The 16,183-nt window shown below is 34.5% G+C and overlaps 1 protein-coding gene across 1 annotated transcript; it reads left to right on the forward strand.

The window, feature by feature from the left end:
* Nucleotides 1–3,401: 3,401 nt before the first annotated feature.
* Nucleotides 3,402–16,102, forward strand: LOC131941640 (DNA primase large subunit). Its single transcript, XM_059301020.1, has 12 exons — nucleotides 3,402–3,669; nucleotides 7,686–7,816; nucleotides 8,048–8,118; nucleotides 8,436–8,556; nucleotides 8,943–9,029; nucleotides 10,552–10,689; nucleotides 10,926–11,069; nucleotides 12,700–12,882; nucleotides 13,914–14,040; nucleotides 14,467–14,549; nucleotides 15,348–15,498; nucleotides 15,840–16,102. Exons 1-12 carry the CDS (start codon nucleotides 3,519–3,521, stop codon nucleotides 16,022–16,024), a joined length of 1,572 nt encoding a protein of 523 aa, XP_059157003.1. The 5' UTR covers nucleotides 3,402–3,518; the 3' UTR covers nucleotides 16,025–16,102.
* The last annotated feature ends 81 nt before the right edge of the window (nucleotides 16,103–16,183 follow it).

A 16,183-nucleotide genomic window follows, 5' to 3' on the forward strand; every position in this document is an offset into this window, starting at 1 on the left:
TTCATGCAATTTATTTTGACATGTCCTGATGTCCAATTCTTTCATCCTCTTCTATAAGAACCTGTTTGGCGGAGATGTTTTTTGTTTGACAGATATTGGTTGCTATCTGAGGGTTAGAGCGTAATGTGCATGACAGATGTGCATTGTCAGGCCTGGGCAAACACCTGTGCAAATGTTGGGTCATTCACTAGCACATGATTTTAGTTATGTGTGCAAATGTTGGGTCATTCACTAGCACATGATTTTAGTGATCTGTGCAAATGTTGGATCATTCACTAGCACATGATTTTAGTTATGTGTGCAAATGTTGGGTCATTCACTAGCACATGATTTTAGTGATGTGTGCAAAAATTGGGTCATTCACTAGCACATGATTTTAGTTATGTGTGCAAATGTTGGCCACTTGAATGTTCCCCAACTTTGGCCACCTGACTCAGCCTATACCCCCTATACCCAAATAGCTTAAGTCGTGTTGTACAAAGGGAGGCATGTAATCAAAGGGCAAAAAAGGGGCTGTAGCCATGGATGAGACTAATAGCAATGTCGTTTTACCTAAATAGCTTAAGTCGTGTGGTCCAACATGAGACATGTAATCTCCACGGGTCATGTAGACCCATATACACTGGGTCATGTAGACCCATATACACTGGGTCATGTAGACCCATATACTCTGGGTCATGTAACATTAATTTGAACATTTTTGGGTCATGTAATCCATGCTGGTCATGTAACATTAATTTGAATATTAATTGGTCATATAATCTACATGGATTCATGTCATTTAGATGGGTAATAATATATTCTTAAGTCATGTAATCTACTTGGGTTATGTTATTTGTATAGGTCATGTACATTACTTGGGTTATTTGACACAAGAGTGCAGAAAAACCTCCCTATTCTATTTATAACTTTATTAACGTATGAATGATTCAACTGTACACGTCTACATATAGTTTTTACAAGCAGATTTCCGTCCATTGCTTGTATTATGCAACAAGCTTCTACAAACCCCAAAGGATTCCTCCCCTCAGTATGTGTATGCAATGTTTCATCAATATACAATTAATTATTATGTAGTTTTTAAATGTGGTCCCGCGCTATTATCTAAAGGAGTTTTCTGTTAAATGGGTACCCTTTTAGACATTTCAATAACGAAAACTATTTTTAAACTATTTTTTTTTTAAAAATACATCTATACATTTTATGTGTTTTCTCTGAAATCACGACATAATAAGATTAAAACTTAGTCGTATCATCAAGTACAACAGATCATTTTCGAGCTGAATTTAAAATACTTAAAACTCCTTTTTACTTTCTCGTATATACGAAGTATAGAGAAAGTATTGTAATCGTGCAAAAAAAAAATCGAGATTTTTACAAATCTCGACGTTTTACACCTCACTGATACGGAAAAACATAATTTTGCAATCTTGTCCGTATGTCTGTGTGTCTGTGTGTGTGTCTGTGTGTCCGTGTGTAAACACGATTACTCGAGTACCGTTACAGCTAGGTTGATGAAATTTCATATATAAGTATTATATCAAAATTGTAGATCCGTATCAACTTTTGAGCGATTTTCGATAACCGGAAGTGGTACTTTTCCTACTTTGAATTTTTCAAAAGCCTATAACTTGAGTACTATTTCAGATAGATACATGAAATTTTACATGTAAGTAAAAGATCTAATTCTCTACCTTCTGTTAAATTTTGAGTAATTTCCGTTGACCGGAAGTAGTAATTTACGCTACTTTCGATTTCTCAAAAAACTAATGTAAATTTTAGAAGTACTAATAATATTGCGCACTATTATGCGCTTTTTTATTTGGCGTTCACTTGGTGTGCAATTAATTTGTCTATCTGAAATAGTAGTCAAGTTATAGGCTTTGAAAAATCCAAAATAAAAAAAAGTACCACTTCCTGTTATCGGAAATCGCTCAAAAGTTGATACGGATCTACGATTTTGATAAAATATTTATATATGAAATTTCATCAACCTAGCTGTAACGGTACTCAAGTTATCGTGTTTAAAGACACACAGATAGACCGACACACACACATACACACAGACATACGGACAAGATTGCAAAATTATGTTTTTCCGTATCAGTGAGGTGTAAAACGTCGAGATTTGCAAATATCTCGATTTATTTTTACCATGCACAATTACAAGACTTTCTCTAAAATTCGTATATGCGAGAAAGTAAAAATGCTCCCCCCATCTGCGTTCGCTACTGGTCATAGCTTAGCTATGATGTAAAATAAAATGATCACACACCTTTTTACTAGTAATTGCAAAAACAATATTTACAGAGTTTTACCTGTTTCAAAAGCTATGATTCTGGCGGCATGGTACCTCATTACGCTTTTTTTTCCAAATGTAGTTAACAGATCAGTTCGGGGTGGGTGGGTGGGGGGGGGGGGGGAGGGGGTTCAACTTCATTCACCACTGACCCTTCACTTTAGGTCAATTATCCTACCCAGCGTATACCTTGGTGTGACATTAATGTCACTCTACACAACAACAACCTGTCCCGTTTAAAGGTGGTGAGGTGGGGGGGGGGGGGGGGGGGAAATAACCAACTCAGACTGAACATAGCGTCAGTTTTTAGATGACTTCTAAACATACATATACATACATATACAATTATATATATATATATATATATATATATATATATATATATATATATATATATATATATATATATATATATATATATATATATACATATATATATATATATACATATATATATATATATATATATATATATATATATATATATATATATATATATATATATATACTGATTCAGAAATAGATTTAAATAAGTAGCAATGGTATTATGACAGTAAAATTCTTTTTACAGTGGGGGTCCATGGGGGGTTGTAACACCCCCTAATCCCGCTGCCTACGCCACTGTATATAAGTAATGAAGGGCCTTCCATACATATAACATTTTACTTTGTAAACGATCTTACCTCCCCGCCCGCATCGTCACAACTATCCTAGACACCCCCCCCCCCCCCCGACACACTTTAATATCTTACACCCCTCCACGTTGTATTTTTTAAACTCCGATTTTTTTGTAAAATATTATTAAATTAATCTCTGAGGGGGTTCATATTTATGTAGATACAGAATCTATAACAATAAAATAGTTAGATTAATTTTATCTTTAAAAAGATTTTTATTAACAAATTAAGGCAAAATTTTGAAAACTATTTTTAAATTTTTTTCAAAATGTAACGTCATATATTATGATATCTCTTCCCCCCCCCCCCCCCCCCCTCATCATTAATGACCACCTAAGTCAATAGTAATAAATTAATTAGTATTATTGCGAATCCTGCTTTTTCTAAAATTAAAAACATGAAATAGTATTTGTAAGAAAGCGAATTAAATGTGGCGGGAGTAAACAAAGTGAATAATACGGTAGACCTACACCAGCGGGGAAAAAAGAAAACCGAACATTGATACTTATTTATTTAATATTCTTAAGTAATTTTATTACATTATGGATTTCGGAAACAAGATAAAGTCTAAAAATGTTCCCAAAAAACTCCTTGATGATCGTTATCCACATCGGCTTCAACTGTACACGCAACCACCAACAGACACAGTTTCTCTGCAGGAATTCGAAGAGTTAGCTGTGGAAAGATTGAAAGGTTTGGGGGAATTTTTATACCAGTGTCCGATAATAGAATCTTCTTTAAAAAAGGGGTGTTAGGTTACTGGTTGTTTACTAAATACATACATTGCTGTCAATGCTAACAGTAACCCTGTCCCTAACCCCTACCATAAGTTATTAGGCATTTCGACTTCCGCTGTTTCGATTCGGTACGACCACATCCTGACTTTTTCATCGTACTTGTTGAAATTCGCCATTTTTTAACATGTTAATTCTCGCCATCGGAATCGAAGAATAAAATGTATTCGATGTGAATATTTGAGTTGAATTTCATCTTTTATACATACTAATAAATGAATTAGCTCCCGTTTTACATTGTCCGATACCGAAAGCGATCACCGATAATAGCAAATATTTGTCGAAATGCCGACGCTACCGAACTGGCGCATTGACAACTACATTTCAGATATAAATAATCCTTTAAGTTGCATGAAAATAGGCTTAAATAGCATGCCAACCATTTGGATAAATAGAAATGTCGATTTGAAGGGTTTTTAAGCACGGGCCAATGAGGAGTAGCGCGATAAAACTCGTAGGGGTAGGAACGAGAAAGCGTGCGTAATTTCATAATGGCGGCCGGGTTACGAGATATTAATAGATATGCGCATACGATGTTTTTTAATAGCTGTTTGTTTTTAAATGTACTGTTACAATAAAATCATTTAAAATGGGCTTTAAAATAAATATACTTTAGATCTAAATTATTAGATTTAAAATGGAAAGAATGTAATTAGGCCTAATTGCTGCCCAAAGAAATTATAAAATTTTAATTAGCCAGATTTTTATTAACCTTCTTAATACCAGGTTAACTAGATCTAGCAAACTAGCATTAATGAATTGCAGATAGATCTAGATCTAAATAGATTATAAAGGCATTTTCAAGTAGAAAAATCTATATTTATTGTAAACAGTTTTAAACAAAAAAAATAGAATCTAGATCTAGATCTAAATGGAAATGAAAACACTAAAACAATAATGGGTCTAGAGATGTGTAATAATATATTATATAGGCCTAGGGCCTATATATAAACTATTAGGCCTTAATGTAAATACTGACAGGCCTATCTGTAGTATCTAGATCTATAAAGTACTATAAAGGGCCTAAATTAAAAATAATAATGCCCAATTTTATAAGCTGCACTGCATTACAGTTTTAGTTATAGGCAACTATAATAGAAAGAAAACACTTTAATTAATGTCATTTAAGAATTTATCAAAGGATACGTCAACTTCACTAAACATTTTATAAATAAGAATACTGTGAAATGTCAATCTTTGAGTTTTAGCACACCTCAACACTTTTCATCAGAAACATTACAAGAACCAAAATTTTCTAAATTAATAATAACATTTTTACCATGTTATACACGGACTCAAATCCAATGTTTATGCAAATCGTTAAGTATCTTGATCATATTGTGCTGTATTTGACTTGTAAGTTCTAACTCTATACATTACCTGTACAATATGTATACTAGCATTCTTATTACTAACACCAGAATCAATATGTAAAGTTTAATCTTTATTTTTATAGTAGCAACAAAGAAGTGCAACATATTAGCCTGTAGTTAATCATCATAGTCTAATTGCGCTGTACCATATTCAAGTTCACTATTTATAGTTTTCCTCTAGCTATGTTTATTTTACTTGCATGATTGTATTTTTTACATGCTCTAGTCCTAATATATAAAGTTTCATGATGGTATATGGAATAGCAACCTAGCTGTGCAGTCTGGAAATCCTCTTATGGCAGTCACTATAGAACAGTGCCACACCCCTTAATTTAACTTCATTATTTCTAGTTACCTCTTTTCTAATTTTTATTTTATTTGTAGACTTCTATTGCCTATATCATTGAGTACAAATGTGCAAAGTTTTATCATTATATCTTTAATAGCAACATTGGTATGCAAGTTTAAAGCCAATCACACGTCTGGAATGCAGGTTACAATGAAACATAACAAGTTAAACACATAACTTTGAAAATTCATATAAAAAAAACTATTAGGCCTAGAATGATAAATTTGATATTTTTATCAATGGGGTATATTATAGGATTAATCTGGGTCCATTTTATCATTCTATGATAATAAGGAAAAATTTCCCAATAGGCCTACCATAAGCATACGCCATACACCTAACCCTGCCCTAATTAATTTCTGGGTGTTGGGAAAATAGCGAGGCTCGAAATGGCGAGGCAGTAAACTGCGAGAAGGGCGCGAAAACGGTCAGTCATGGGACATTTTTGACTCGCTTATTACCACCACCTGATACGCTGGCTGGTGAAGATTTCTGTGAAAAATTTACCGCACCCGATTTACAGTGGTATTTGATTCAGACTTCAAAGACGTTTCGTTTACATTGTTAAAATTTCAGATTTTACGTCAACTTCCCCATCTTTTGTTTCATTTTAGAATACCACCTTGTACTAGACTCGGTAATCTCACGATATAGCGTCGGAAATTATCTGGTAATGTTTGTTGAGTTTCAGTAGGCCTAACATTCGTTACCGTAAAGCCGTAAACCATAGTTTATAATTACTTGGCAGTGGAAATAAAAACCCTAGTAAATCTAAATATTATTAATAAAGTCGAGTGTAGTAATTAATGTATTTTTAAGATACACTGAAAAAACAACTTGCAGAAGATTTGCGACAACTAGACTAGATCTGTTAGTAAAATAAAACGATTAGATTTCCTACTAAAGTTAAAAGTATAGTAGTAAGAAGAACTAGAACAATGTTAGTAGCTGCAATAATTAGCACATATCATAGGCCTACACTTAAAGTAATTAGAAATACACAATAATTAGCTAAACAGTATTTAAAATGCAACTAAAATCAATCCTTGCACATTTTTAAACATTATGTAGTAAAAATAATATGGCGGCAAATAAATGATGGTTTACAGTATTTCCGGTGGTTTCCGGAACGGCTCTACAAACTACGCCATAGTTTTACTGTTTTTTACTGCTGTACCATTCCAGAATAATAACCTAAAACGATAGATTAACTTATTATATTATTTATATTATTAGAGTATAGTAGTGGAGGAAGATTTCTTAACACTTAGTTATAATAAGTTAGGCCTAACACCTTTTTTTCTTTTTTAAAAATTTACTAGACTCTAGGCCCTATAGGATACTCTAAGACTCTAAAATCTAAATCACTATTAATTACTAGAAGGTCTATAACTATTGGATTGGCATTGGGCTTATCTAATACTAATTAATACTGTCACTAAAGCTTCTGTAAAGTAATGAATGTTTTGATCATAGGCTATCAGTTATGTAAAACAGTAGGTAAATTATGTAGTTAAATATGTATGCCTAACACCTTAACTCAGGGGTCCCCAACCTTTTTTTACTCTAGAGCACATTCTAAAATATCGGTAAGGTGGCGGGCACCACCTATTTTAAATTGGCAAACTCCTTCCATAACTTGTCATTTTCCCCTAATTTATTTTCTTATAGTCATAATGTATTAATAAATAATAAACAAAAATGTTTCAAAATAATAAAATTATTTGGCATTTTTTTCAAATTGCATACACACAGAGAAATGTATTTACAAAACGTAAATAGTGCAGTCTGGCTAGACAAGTTGGGACAAGTATCGAACATATTTAATAAACCTAGGCAGTCGAAAAAAAATTAAAACTGTATCAAATGAATAAAAATAAATCATATTTTAAAATAATGTTTATGAAAAAAATTCTATCTCTGTCGAATAGTGAGAGGCGGGCACATACGAATTGTTCAGCGGGCGCCATGGCGCCCGCGGGCACAGGGTTGGGAACCCCTGCCTTAACTAGAATTAAATTGTGTTCATGTTAGTGGCCCATAGCTGCGAACGATACTAAATAACTTTATTAGGCCTACAAATAACAGCTACCTGGTGGTACCTGATCAAGTTAAAATGTTGGTGTGTTTTAATGGACTTAGAGCAGGCTGTGTTCTTTCTTAATTTTCTAAAACATTTTCTCAACATTTCAGTTTTAAAAGCTATTGAAAACATTGGCATCACTCATCAAAAGGGGACAGCAAAATACCAAGAACTATTGGAAAAAGAAATAGCAGCTACCAAATTGAAAGATTGTTTCCTTAGGAAAAGAAATTTACCTCCAGTAACTTCATTTTTCCAATTAAATAGGCCTAAATCTATAGGTTTTTTTTTTTGCATCCTTTTTTTCTGTAGTAAACATTTGTTTTAGTTTTGATTTTGTTTTTTGTAATCAAGACATCTGCAAATACATACAGCATTTTACAATTGGGGGGTAGGAGTAAGGTGGACAAGTAGATGTGGTAGATTTAACCCAATATTTAACTGTTAACGTCACTTATCTATGTTTGTCCAGGAGGATGAAATAGCCAACAGGAAACGAGATCACCTTTCCCACTTCATCCTCAGGCTCGCCTACTGCAGATCGTGAGTGCTAGTTCCTTACAAGAAATTGATAAAACATTTCCTTACATAGAATAAATAAAGCAATTCCTTACATGGAAGAGATAAAAATAAAGTGTTTTTAACTTGACAACAAATAAAGTTATTTTTGATGAGTGGCTCTCTATGTTTTGTGCTTGAAGTATTAATTTCCTAATTTATCGGGCTTAATTAATCTGTTCACAAAATGAACTGTTTTAATAGATTTTTCATTCCTTGTTTACTTGACCGCATCTCATCCAAACATTTGACCTTTTCTTTATGTGCCATTATCTCTTTCATTATGATTTGAATTTCTCCAGAGAGGATCTACGCAGATGGTTCCTGTTACAAGAACTTGATTTGTTCCGCTTCAGATTTCAAATAGAAGACGCAGAGAGTAGAGTGCAGTTTCTTCAGTCCAGCTCTCTCAAGTACAAACCAGTAAGTCTTGCCCAACGATTTTTTAAATATTGTATTCACTCGCTGATAGCAAGAGCTGCCTTGATCCTGTGATATTTTTCTCACAATACAATAGCAAGAGCTGCTCTAATCCTGTGATATTTTTCTCACAATACAATAGCAAGAGCTGCTTTAATCCTGTGATATTTTTCTCACAATACAATAGCAAGAGCTGCTTTAATCCTGTGATATTTTTCTCACAATACAATAGCAAGAGCTGCTTTGATCCTGTGATATTTTTCTCACAATACAATAGCAAGAGCCGCTTTGATCCTGTGATATTTTTCTCACAATACAACAATCAGCAGTGTTGAACCAGACAGGATGTTGGCTTGACTTGTTCCGCTACTGATGTTTATTTGTTTTAGGTCAGTAAAGAAAAACAAGAACTTGTAACAAAACAATTGGATGGGGCAGATCACATGACCAATGCTAACGACACGGAGTACTATGAGGTAAAGTGAGATTGTGTATTCAAAGATTTCATTTAAAATGCTGGCTTTTTTTACTGTAGTATAAGGAGGAAAGAGGAAGTATTGTAATTGTGAAAAAAAAATCGAATTTGAGTTTTCACAAATCTAGACATTTGACACCTCCCTTGGTCGGAAAAACTTTGCAATTTTGTCCATATGTCTGTGAACATGATAACTTGAGTACCGTTACAGCTAGGTTGATGAAATTTCATATGTATGTATTATATTAAGTTTGTAGTTCTGAATCAACTTTTCAGTAACCCGAAGTGGAATTTAATTTACTTTTGAGTATTTCAAAAGCCTTTAACTTGAGTACTGTTTCAGATAGAATAAACCGGGAGTGAACTCCCCTAAACTTTCTCGAATATTCATATATAAAATAACAGGGGATGGGAACTCGGGCTTTAGATATGATTTTTAATTCATTTTAAATACTTAAAGTTTTAAAAATAGAATAAAATCTCGTAGACAAATTAATTGCACACCAAGTGAACGCCAAATAAAAAAGCGCATAATAGTGCGCAATATTATTAGTACTTTTAAAATTTACAATAGTTTTTTGAGAAAAAAAGTAGTAATTTACGCTACTTCCGGTCAACGGAAATTACTCAAAATTTAACAGAAGGTAGAGAAATAGATCTTTTACTTACATGTGAAATTTCATTTATCTATCTGAAATAGTACTTAAGTTATAGGCTCTTGAAAAATTCAAAGTAGGAAAAGTACCACTTCCGGTTATCGGAAATCGCTCAAAAGTTGATACGGATCTACGATTTTGATAAAATACTTATATATGAAATTTCATCAACCTAGCTGTAACGGTACTCAAGTAATCGTGTTTACACACGGACACACACACAGACAGACAGACATACGGACAAGATTGCAAAATTATGTTTTTCCGTATCAGTGAGGTGTAAAACGTCGAGATTTGTAAAAATCTCGATTTTTTTTTTTTTTTGCACGATTACAAGACTTTCTCTATACTTCGTATATACGAGAAAGTAAAAAAATTACACATTTAAGTAAAAGAGCTAATTCTCTGCCTTTTTTAAAATTTTGAGTAATTTCCATTTACTGGAAGTAGTACATTAGGCTATTTCCGATTTCTCAAAAAATGTAAGTTAATTTATGAAGTACTAAAATTTTGCCCTATTATACACACATTGTTTGCTGTTCACTTGGTGCATAATCCTTTTTTCTACAAGATTCTATTCTCATTTTAAAAGTTTAAGTAATTAAAATTTTATTAAAAATCATGTCTCTATCACAAGTTGCCATCCTCTGTAGTGTTACACAAGTATATTAGAGAAAGTTAAGGGGAGATCACTCCCACTTTATTTTTCTTTGTTGAGGGGTTGGGAGAGCTCTAAATGTTTTAATGCTAATTGTTTTTGTATTAAGTCAATTTCTTCAGATCTCTTAATGTAGTATGTAAAATAATATTCATCTAAAGATAGCAGCCCAACTGTTTAGTTGACCTTTGTTGACCCTCTCTCATCAGGTGCCATTCACAGAAGCTCTGGACCTGGTCAGGACCAGAAAAGTTTACCTGGCCAAAGGTTTGGCTTATGTTCCACGGGATGACCTGGTCTCTATCCTCTTGTCTCTCTACAGAATGCAGCTGTCCCAGGCACTGACCGTAAGTTGCTGATGAAGTTTGGTCAGATTTATAGATTGATGAAGTGTTCATTTGGTCAGATTTATAGATTGATGAACTGTTCATTTGGTCAGATTTATAGATTGATGAAGTGTTCATTTGGACAGATTTATAGATTGATGAAGTGTTCATTTGGTCAGATTTATAGATTGTTCATGCATTGCTCAGCTTTTAGACTGGTCCTAAATGACTAAAAGATTGTATCTTGTCATCTGTAGCTGACGTCCCGTGCGCTGCCTAGCATGGAAGAAGATGGCCGTCTGCTGCCGATGTTGTGTGGGTTGAGCAAGCGCTACCTGGGCCAGGACTACAGCTCCAAGAAACACAACGTTGGTGTGGTCACCGCTGACATGATTGACTTTGTGAGTCGCTCTTGTGGTTCTTTGTGTGCGTGATACTACCCCAAATGGTTTTTTGTCTGTCTGACACACCCTGAATTGTTCTTTTTCTGTCTGATACTACCCTAAATGTTTTCAGCTGTGTCAATATCTTGATGTTTTCAGCTGTGTCAATATCTTGATGTTTTCACCTGTGTGTGTCAATATCTTGATGTTTTCAGCTGTGTCAATATCTTGATGTTTTCAGCTGTGTCAATATCTTGATGTTTTCAGCTGTGTCAATATCTTGATGTTTTCACCTGTGTGTGTCAATATCTTGATGTTTTCAGCTGTGTCAATATCTTGATGTTTTCAGCTGTGTCAATATCTTGATGTTTTCACCTGTGTGTGTCAATATCTTGATGTTTTCAGCTGTGTCAATATCTTGATGTTTTCAGCTGTGTGTGTCAATATCTTGATGTTTTCAGCTGTGTCAATATCTTGATGTTTTCAGCTGTGTCAATATCTTGATGTTTTCAGCTGTGTCAATATCTTGATGTTTTCAGCTGTGTCAATATCTTGATGTTTTCAGCTGTGTCAATATCTTGATGTTTTCACCTGTGTGTGTCAATATCTTGATGTTTTCAGCTGTGTCAATATCTTGATGTTTTCAGCTGTGTCAATATCTTGATGTTTTCACCTGTGTGTGTCAATATCTTGATGTTTTCAGCTGTGTCAATATCTTGATGTTTTCAGCTGTGTGTGTCAATATCTTGATGTTTTCAGCTGTGTCAATATCTTGATGTTTTCAGCTGTGTCAATATCTTGATGTTTTCAGCTGTGTCAATATCTTGATGTTTTCAGCTGTGTGTGTCAATATCTTGATGTTTTCACCTGTGTGTGTCAATATCTTGATGTTTTCAGCTGTGTCAATATCTTGATGTTTTCAGCTGTGTCAATATCTTGATGTTTTCAGCTGTGTGTGTCAATATCTTGATGTTTTCAGCTGCCTGTGTCAATACCTTGATGTTTTCAGCTGTGTGTGTCAATATCTTGATGTTTTCAGCTGTGTCAATATCTTGATGTTTTCAGCTGTGTCAATATCTTGATGTTTTCACCTGTGTGTGTCAATATCTTGATGTTTTCAGCTGTGTCAATATCTTGATGTTTTCAGCTGTGTCAATATCTTGATGTTTTCACCTGTGTGTGTCAATATCTTGATGTTTTCAGCTGTGTCAATATCTTGATGTTTTCAGCTGTGTGTGTCAATATCTTGATGTTTTCAGCTGTGTCAATATCTTGATGTTTTCAGCTGTGTCAATATCTTGATGTTTTCAGCTGTGTCAATATCTTGATGTTTTCAGCTGTGTGTGTCAATATCTTGATGTTTTCACCTGTGTGTGTCAATATCTTGATGTTTTCAGCTGTGTCAATATCTTGATGTTTTCAGCTGTGTCAATATCTTGATGTTTTCAGCTGTGTGTGTCAATATCTTGATGTTTTCAGCTGCCTGTGTCAATACCTTGATGTTTTCAGCTGTGTGTGTCAATATCTTGATGTTTTCAGCTGTGTCAATATCTTGATGTTTTCAGTTGTGTTAATATCTTGATGTTTTCAGCTGTGTGTGTCAATATCTTGATGTTTTCAGCTGTGTCAATATCTTGATGTTTTTCAGCTGTCCAAGAAGTCCTTCCCACTGTGCATGCAGAACATCCATGTGGCCTTGAAGCAGAACCACCACCTGAAGCACGGCAGCAGGCTGCAGTATGGTCTCTTCTTGAAAGGCATCGGCCTGACTCTGGAGGAGGCTATCAAGTTCTTTAGGACAGAGTTCACTAAAGCTATGGATGTTGACACCGTGAGTTGTGGGTTTAGTGGGCTGTCTTCTTGACTCTTTGAGTCTTGTGGGCTTAGTAGGCTGTCTTTTGACTCACTGAGCTGTGGGCTGTCTTTTTGACTCAGTGAGTTGTGGGCTTAGTGGGCTGTCTTCTTCTTCTCAAGTAGGCCGAACCATTTTTCCATATTGATACCCATATTCTAATAGTCGCAACTTCCCCTCCTACTTTATGACTGTTTGGTTGGTTTTCAGAAGATTGCTGTTCACTCTCAGTTTTTACGCATTATTATTCATAATTTGTATAAAGCTGGTCAGAAGTTGCAGTCTTGAAAAAAAAATTGTTGGGGCCGTAGACTGAACTTTTTGATGCCATTTGTTTTGTGGCTGTCTAGCTATTAATCATGATATGGGTAAGAGTAAAATTCTGCTCAATAACTTAAAGTTATATATAACTTCTCCAGCATTGTTCTTTATAGGATTATCTCCAGCAGAGATGTAACTTTTCCTTAAAAAATTAAATTGCGGAAAGCCTTTGTGCCAACCTAGACTATTTGTTTCTCTATCTGTTTTGTATTGACAAAAAGAAAAGGCAAATAGGTTTGAAAGCTATGAAGTATGAAACGGAAATGCACTATTCTCAATATATTGCTTTTACCTCACCGACCTATCATGGTCACGCTGACTGTAGGGCCTACAGCGCAAGCCGCGTGAGCACATTCCACAAGTGCTTTTATTTAATGATCCAATTTAACGTGGTTATTTTTTTAGTATATTACTAAATTTAAAACACAAAAAAACCCTGATGATGTGGTAACACAATCCAACAGGTCCTAGTTGTAATAGTTTTTAAACTCAAGTAAAAAAAAAAAAAAACCCTGAAAACCTTGAATTTTTTTACTGCCGCCGTCTTTCTTTCTTTCTGCTTTTTTCTGAGGAAGTCAGTTACATCTCTGAAAGTTTCTTAAGTGGGTTGTTTTCTCCTGGGCTGTGCAAGCTATCTTCTCCAAATATTTGTTGAAGTTAATTTAGTATTTACTTTATATATCTAAAAGTTTGACAAGAATTATACGTACAACATACGCTACAACTATGGAAAAGAAGGCAAGAAAACAGACTACACCGCCTACGGGTGTATGAAGATCATTTTGAACAACCCCCCAGCTGCTCAAGACAGTCATGGTCAGTTTTCATACAAATAGTTTCAATAGTTTTAGAGTTTTCTTACAACCAGTGGCGTCTTGCAATAGGGGGGGGGGGGGTGTTGTTGCAGTCAGTACTAGGTGACACCGTTAGGTGAAGAGGGGGGGGGGGCAGCCCCACCACAGATTATAAATTGTAAAATTTAGTCTAAATAATGGTTTATCCAGTTACAGAAACAAAATAGTAGGGGAAGAGGGCGGACACCAAACCTAAAATGCAAAATTGAAGTGGGGTGGGGTGACACCCCCAGTTACGGCACTGGTTGATGCCACTGCTTATAACACTAGTAATTTTAGTTTTTTTTACATCACAAGTAGTTATAGTGTTTTGTTAGAATTTTCACCATAAAGCAATTTTAGTCTTTTGTTACAAATATTTTAGTCTTTTGTTGTAAATATTTTCCAGGTTGTCCTTTCAGACATTTTGACCCAGAATTTCTAAAGCAGAGACTCACAACACAAGGAATCTCTAAAGATGGAGCAGAAGTTGTAAGTTTTAGATTTTATTTTCTAACTAAAGATGGAGCAGAAGTTGTAAGTTTTAGATTTTATTTTCTAACTAAAGATGGGGCAGAAGTTGTAAGTTTTAGATTTTATTTTCTAACTAAAGATGGAGCAGAAGTTGTAAGTTTTAGATTTTATTTTCTACCAAAAGTTGGAGCAGAAGTTGTAAGTTTTAGATTTTATTTTCTAACTAAAGTTGAAGCAGAAGTTGTAAGTTTTAGATTTTATTTTCTAACTAAAGTTGGAGCAGAAGTTGTAAGTTTTAGATTTTATTTTCTACCAAAAGTTGGAGCAGAAGTTGTAAGTTTTAGATTTTATTTTCTAACTAAAGTTGAAGCAGAAGTTGTAAGTTTTAGATTTTATTTTCTAACTAAAGTTGGAGCAGAAGTTGTAAGTTTTAGTATTTTCTAACTAAAGTTGAAGCAGAAATTGTAAGTTTTAGATTTTATTTTCTAACTAAAGTTGAAGCAGAAGTTGTAAGTTTTAGATTTTATTTTCTAACTAAAGTTGAAGCAGAAATTGTAAGTTTTAGATTTTATTTTCTAACTAAAGTTGGAGCAGAAGTTGTAAGTTTTAGATTTTATTTTCTAACTAAAATCTAACCAACCCAAACTGCTGGCCAAAACTTTCCATTGAATGATCGTCACTGGTTGCCATGGTGTTTCAAGTTTAGAAATGTAAAGGTCTAGACATTGAATTGTTGTTATGCTGACATTGATTCTGTACATTATTGTTTTATTTTCTGGTGTTGATAAGTCAAATGGTTTCCGACCCTATCCGCAGATAATGAAGTACACCAAGGGAGGCCACTACCAGATAGCCTGCGCCAAGTTTTTTGAGTTGTCTCATGGGATCAGTGACAGCAACAGTGAGGTGGAGATGGTCATACAACATCCCAACCAATACTTCGAACACAGCCAAAAGCTTCTCAATGGTGATACTTCTTTTTTTTCTTTGGTATTTTATACCAGCTTGTTCCTTGTGAATGATTGTGTTGTTGTTCGTTATGAATGACTTAAAATTGTGTTTGTTGTGAATTGTGTTGTTTGTTGTGAATGACATAGAATTGTGTTGTTGATTGTGACTGAGTTAGAATAGTGTTGTCCACAAACATTTGGTTTTCCTGCTAATTAAAAGAAAAATCCAACTTAAATTGAGCAGCATTTGATAATGATAACTGTACTAGAGTTGGCAGTAATGTTTTGATTCTATGCTGTAACTGGGAGAGTCTAATGATAGAAACCATTTGAGCTGAAAGGTTTCATGTGGTTCCAGGTCCACCTAAAGCCCCTCTGGTACCCCGGGGAGTGAAAGTTGTCAGCAGCCAACAGTACAGCTCCTCTGCAGCAGAGGTCAAGGCTGAACCAGCAGAGGTCAAGGCTGAACCAGCAGACTTTGATGAGGACATGACAGAAGAACAGCTGAGTGCACTGGACTCTTCCATTACAGCAGAGATGTGATGTGTTTACTGTCGACACAACACACATGATGTGCAACACAACACACATCCCAGCACTGATTGTTGTGTTGAATGTAGATGTGATAATTTATTAAAGTTTACAAGAATTTTTCTAGAAGTGTTTGTTGTGTTTCAGCTAGTGTAAACCCTTGATTTGTGT

The sequence above is a fragment of the Physella acuta genome, unplaced genomic scaffold (assembly GCF_028476545.2).
Source record: "Physella acuta isolate Inbredline_101_S28 unplaced genomic scaffold, ASM2847654v3 ptg000367l, whole genome shotgun sequence".
Classification (NCBI taxonomy): domain Eukaryota; kingdom Metazoa; phylum Mollusca; class Gastropoda; family Physidae; genus Physella; species Physella acuta.

Excerpts from the sequence above, each read along its gene's own strand:
- LOC131941640 (XM_059301020.1), top strand. The coding sequence starts at position 3,519 with ATGGATTTCGGAAACAAGATAAAGTCTAAAAATGTTCCCAAAAAACTC. Across the intron at positions 10,690-10,925 it reads AGCTGTCCCAGGCACTGACC|CTGACGTCCCGTGCGCTGCC; the intron begins GTAAGTTGCTGA and ends TGTCATCTGTAG. Across the intron at positions 11,070-12,699 it reads CCGCTGACATGATTGACTTT|CTGTCCAAGAAGTCCTTCCC; the intron begins GTGAGTCGCTCT and ends GATGTTTTTCAG.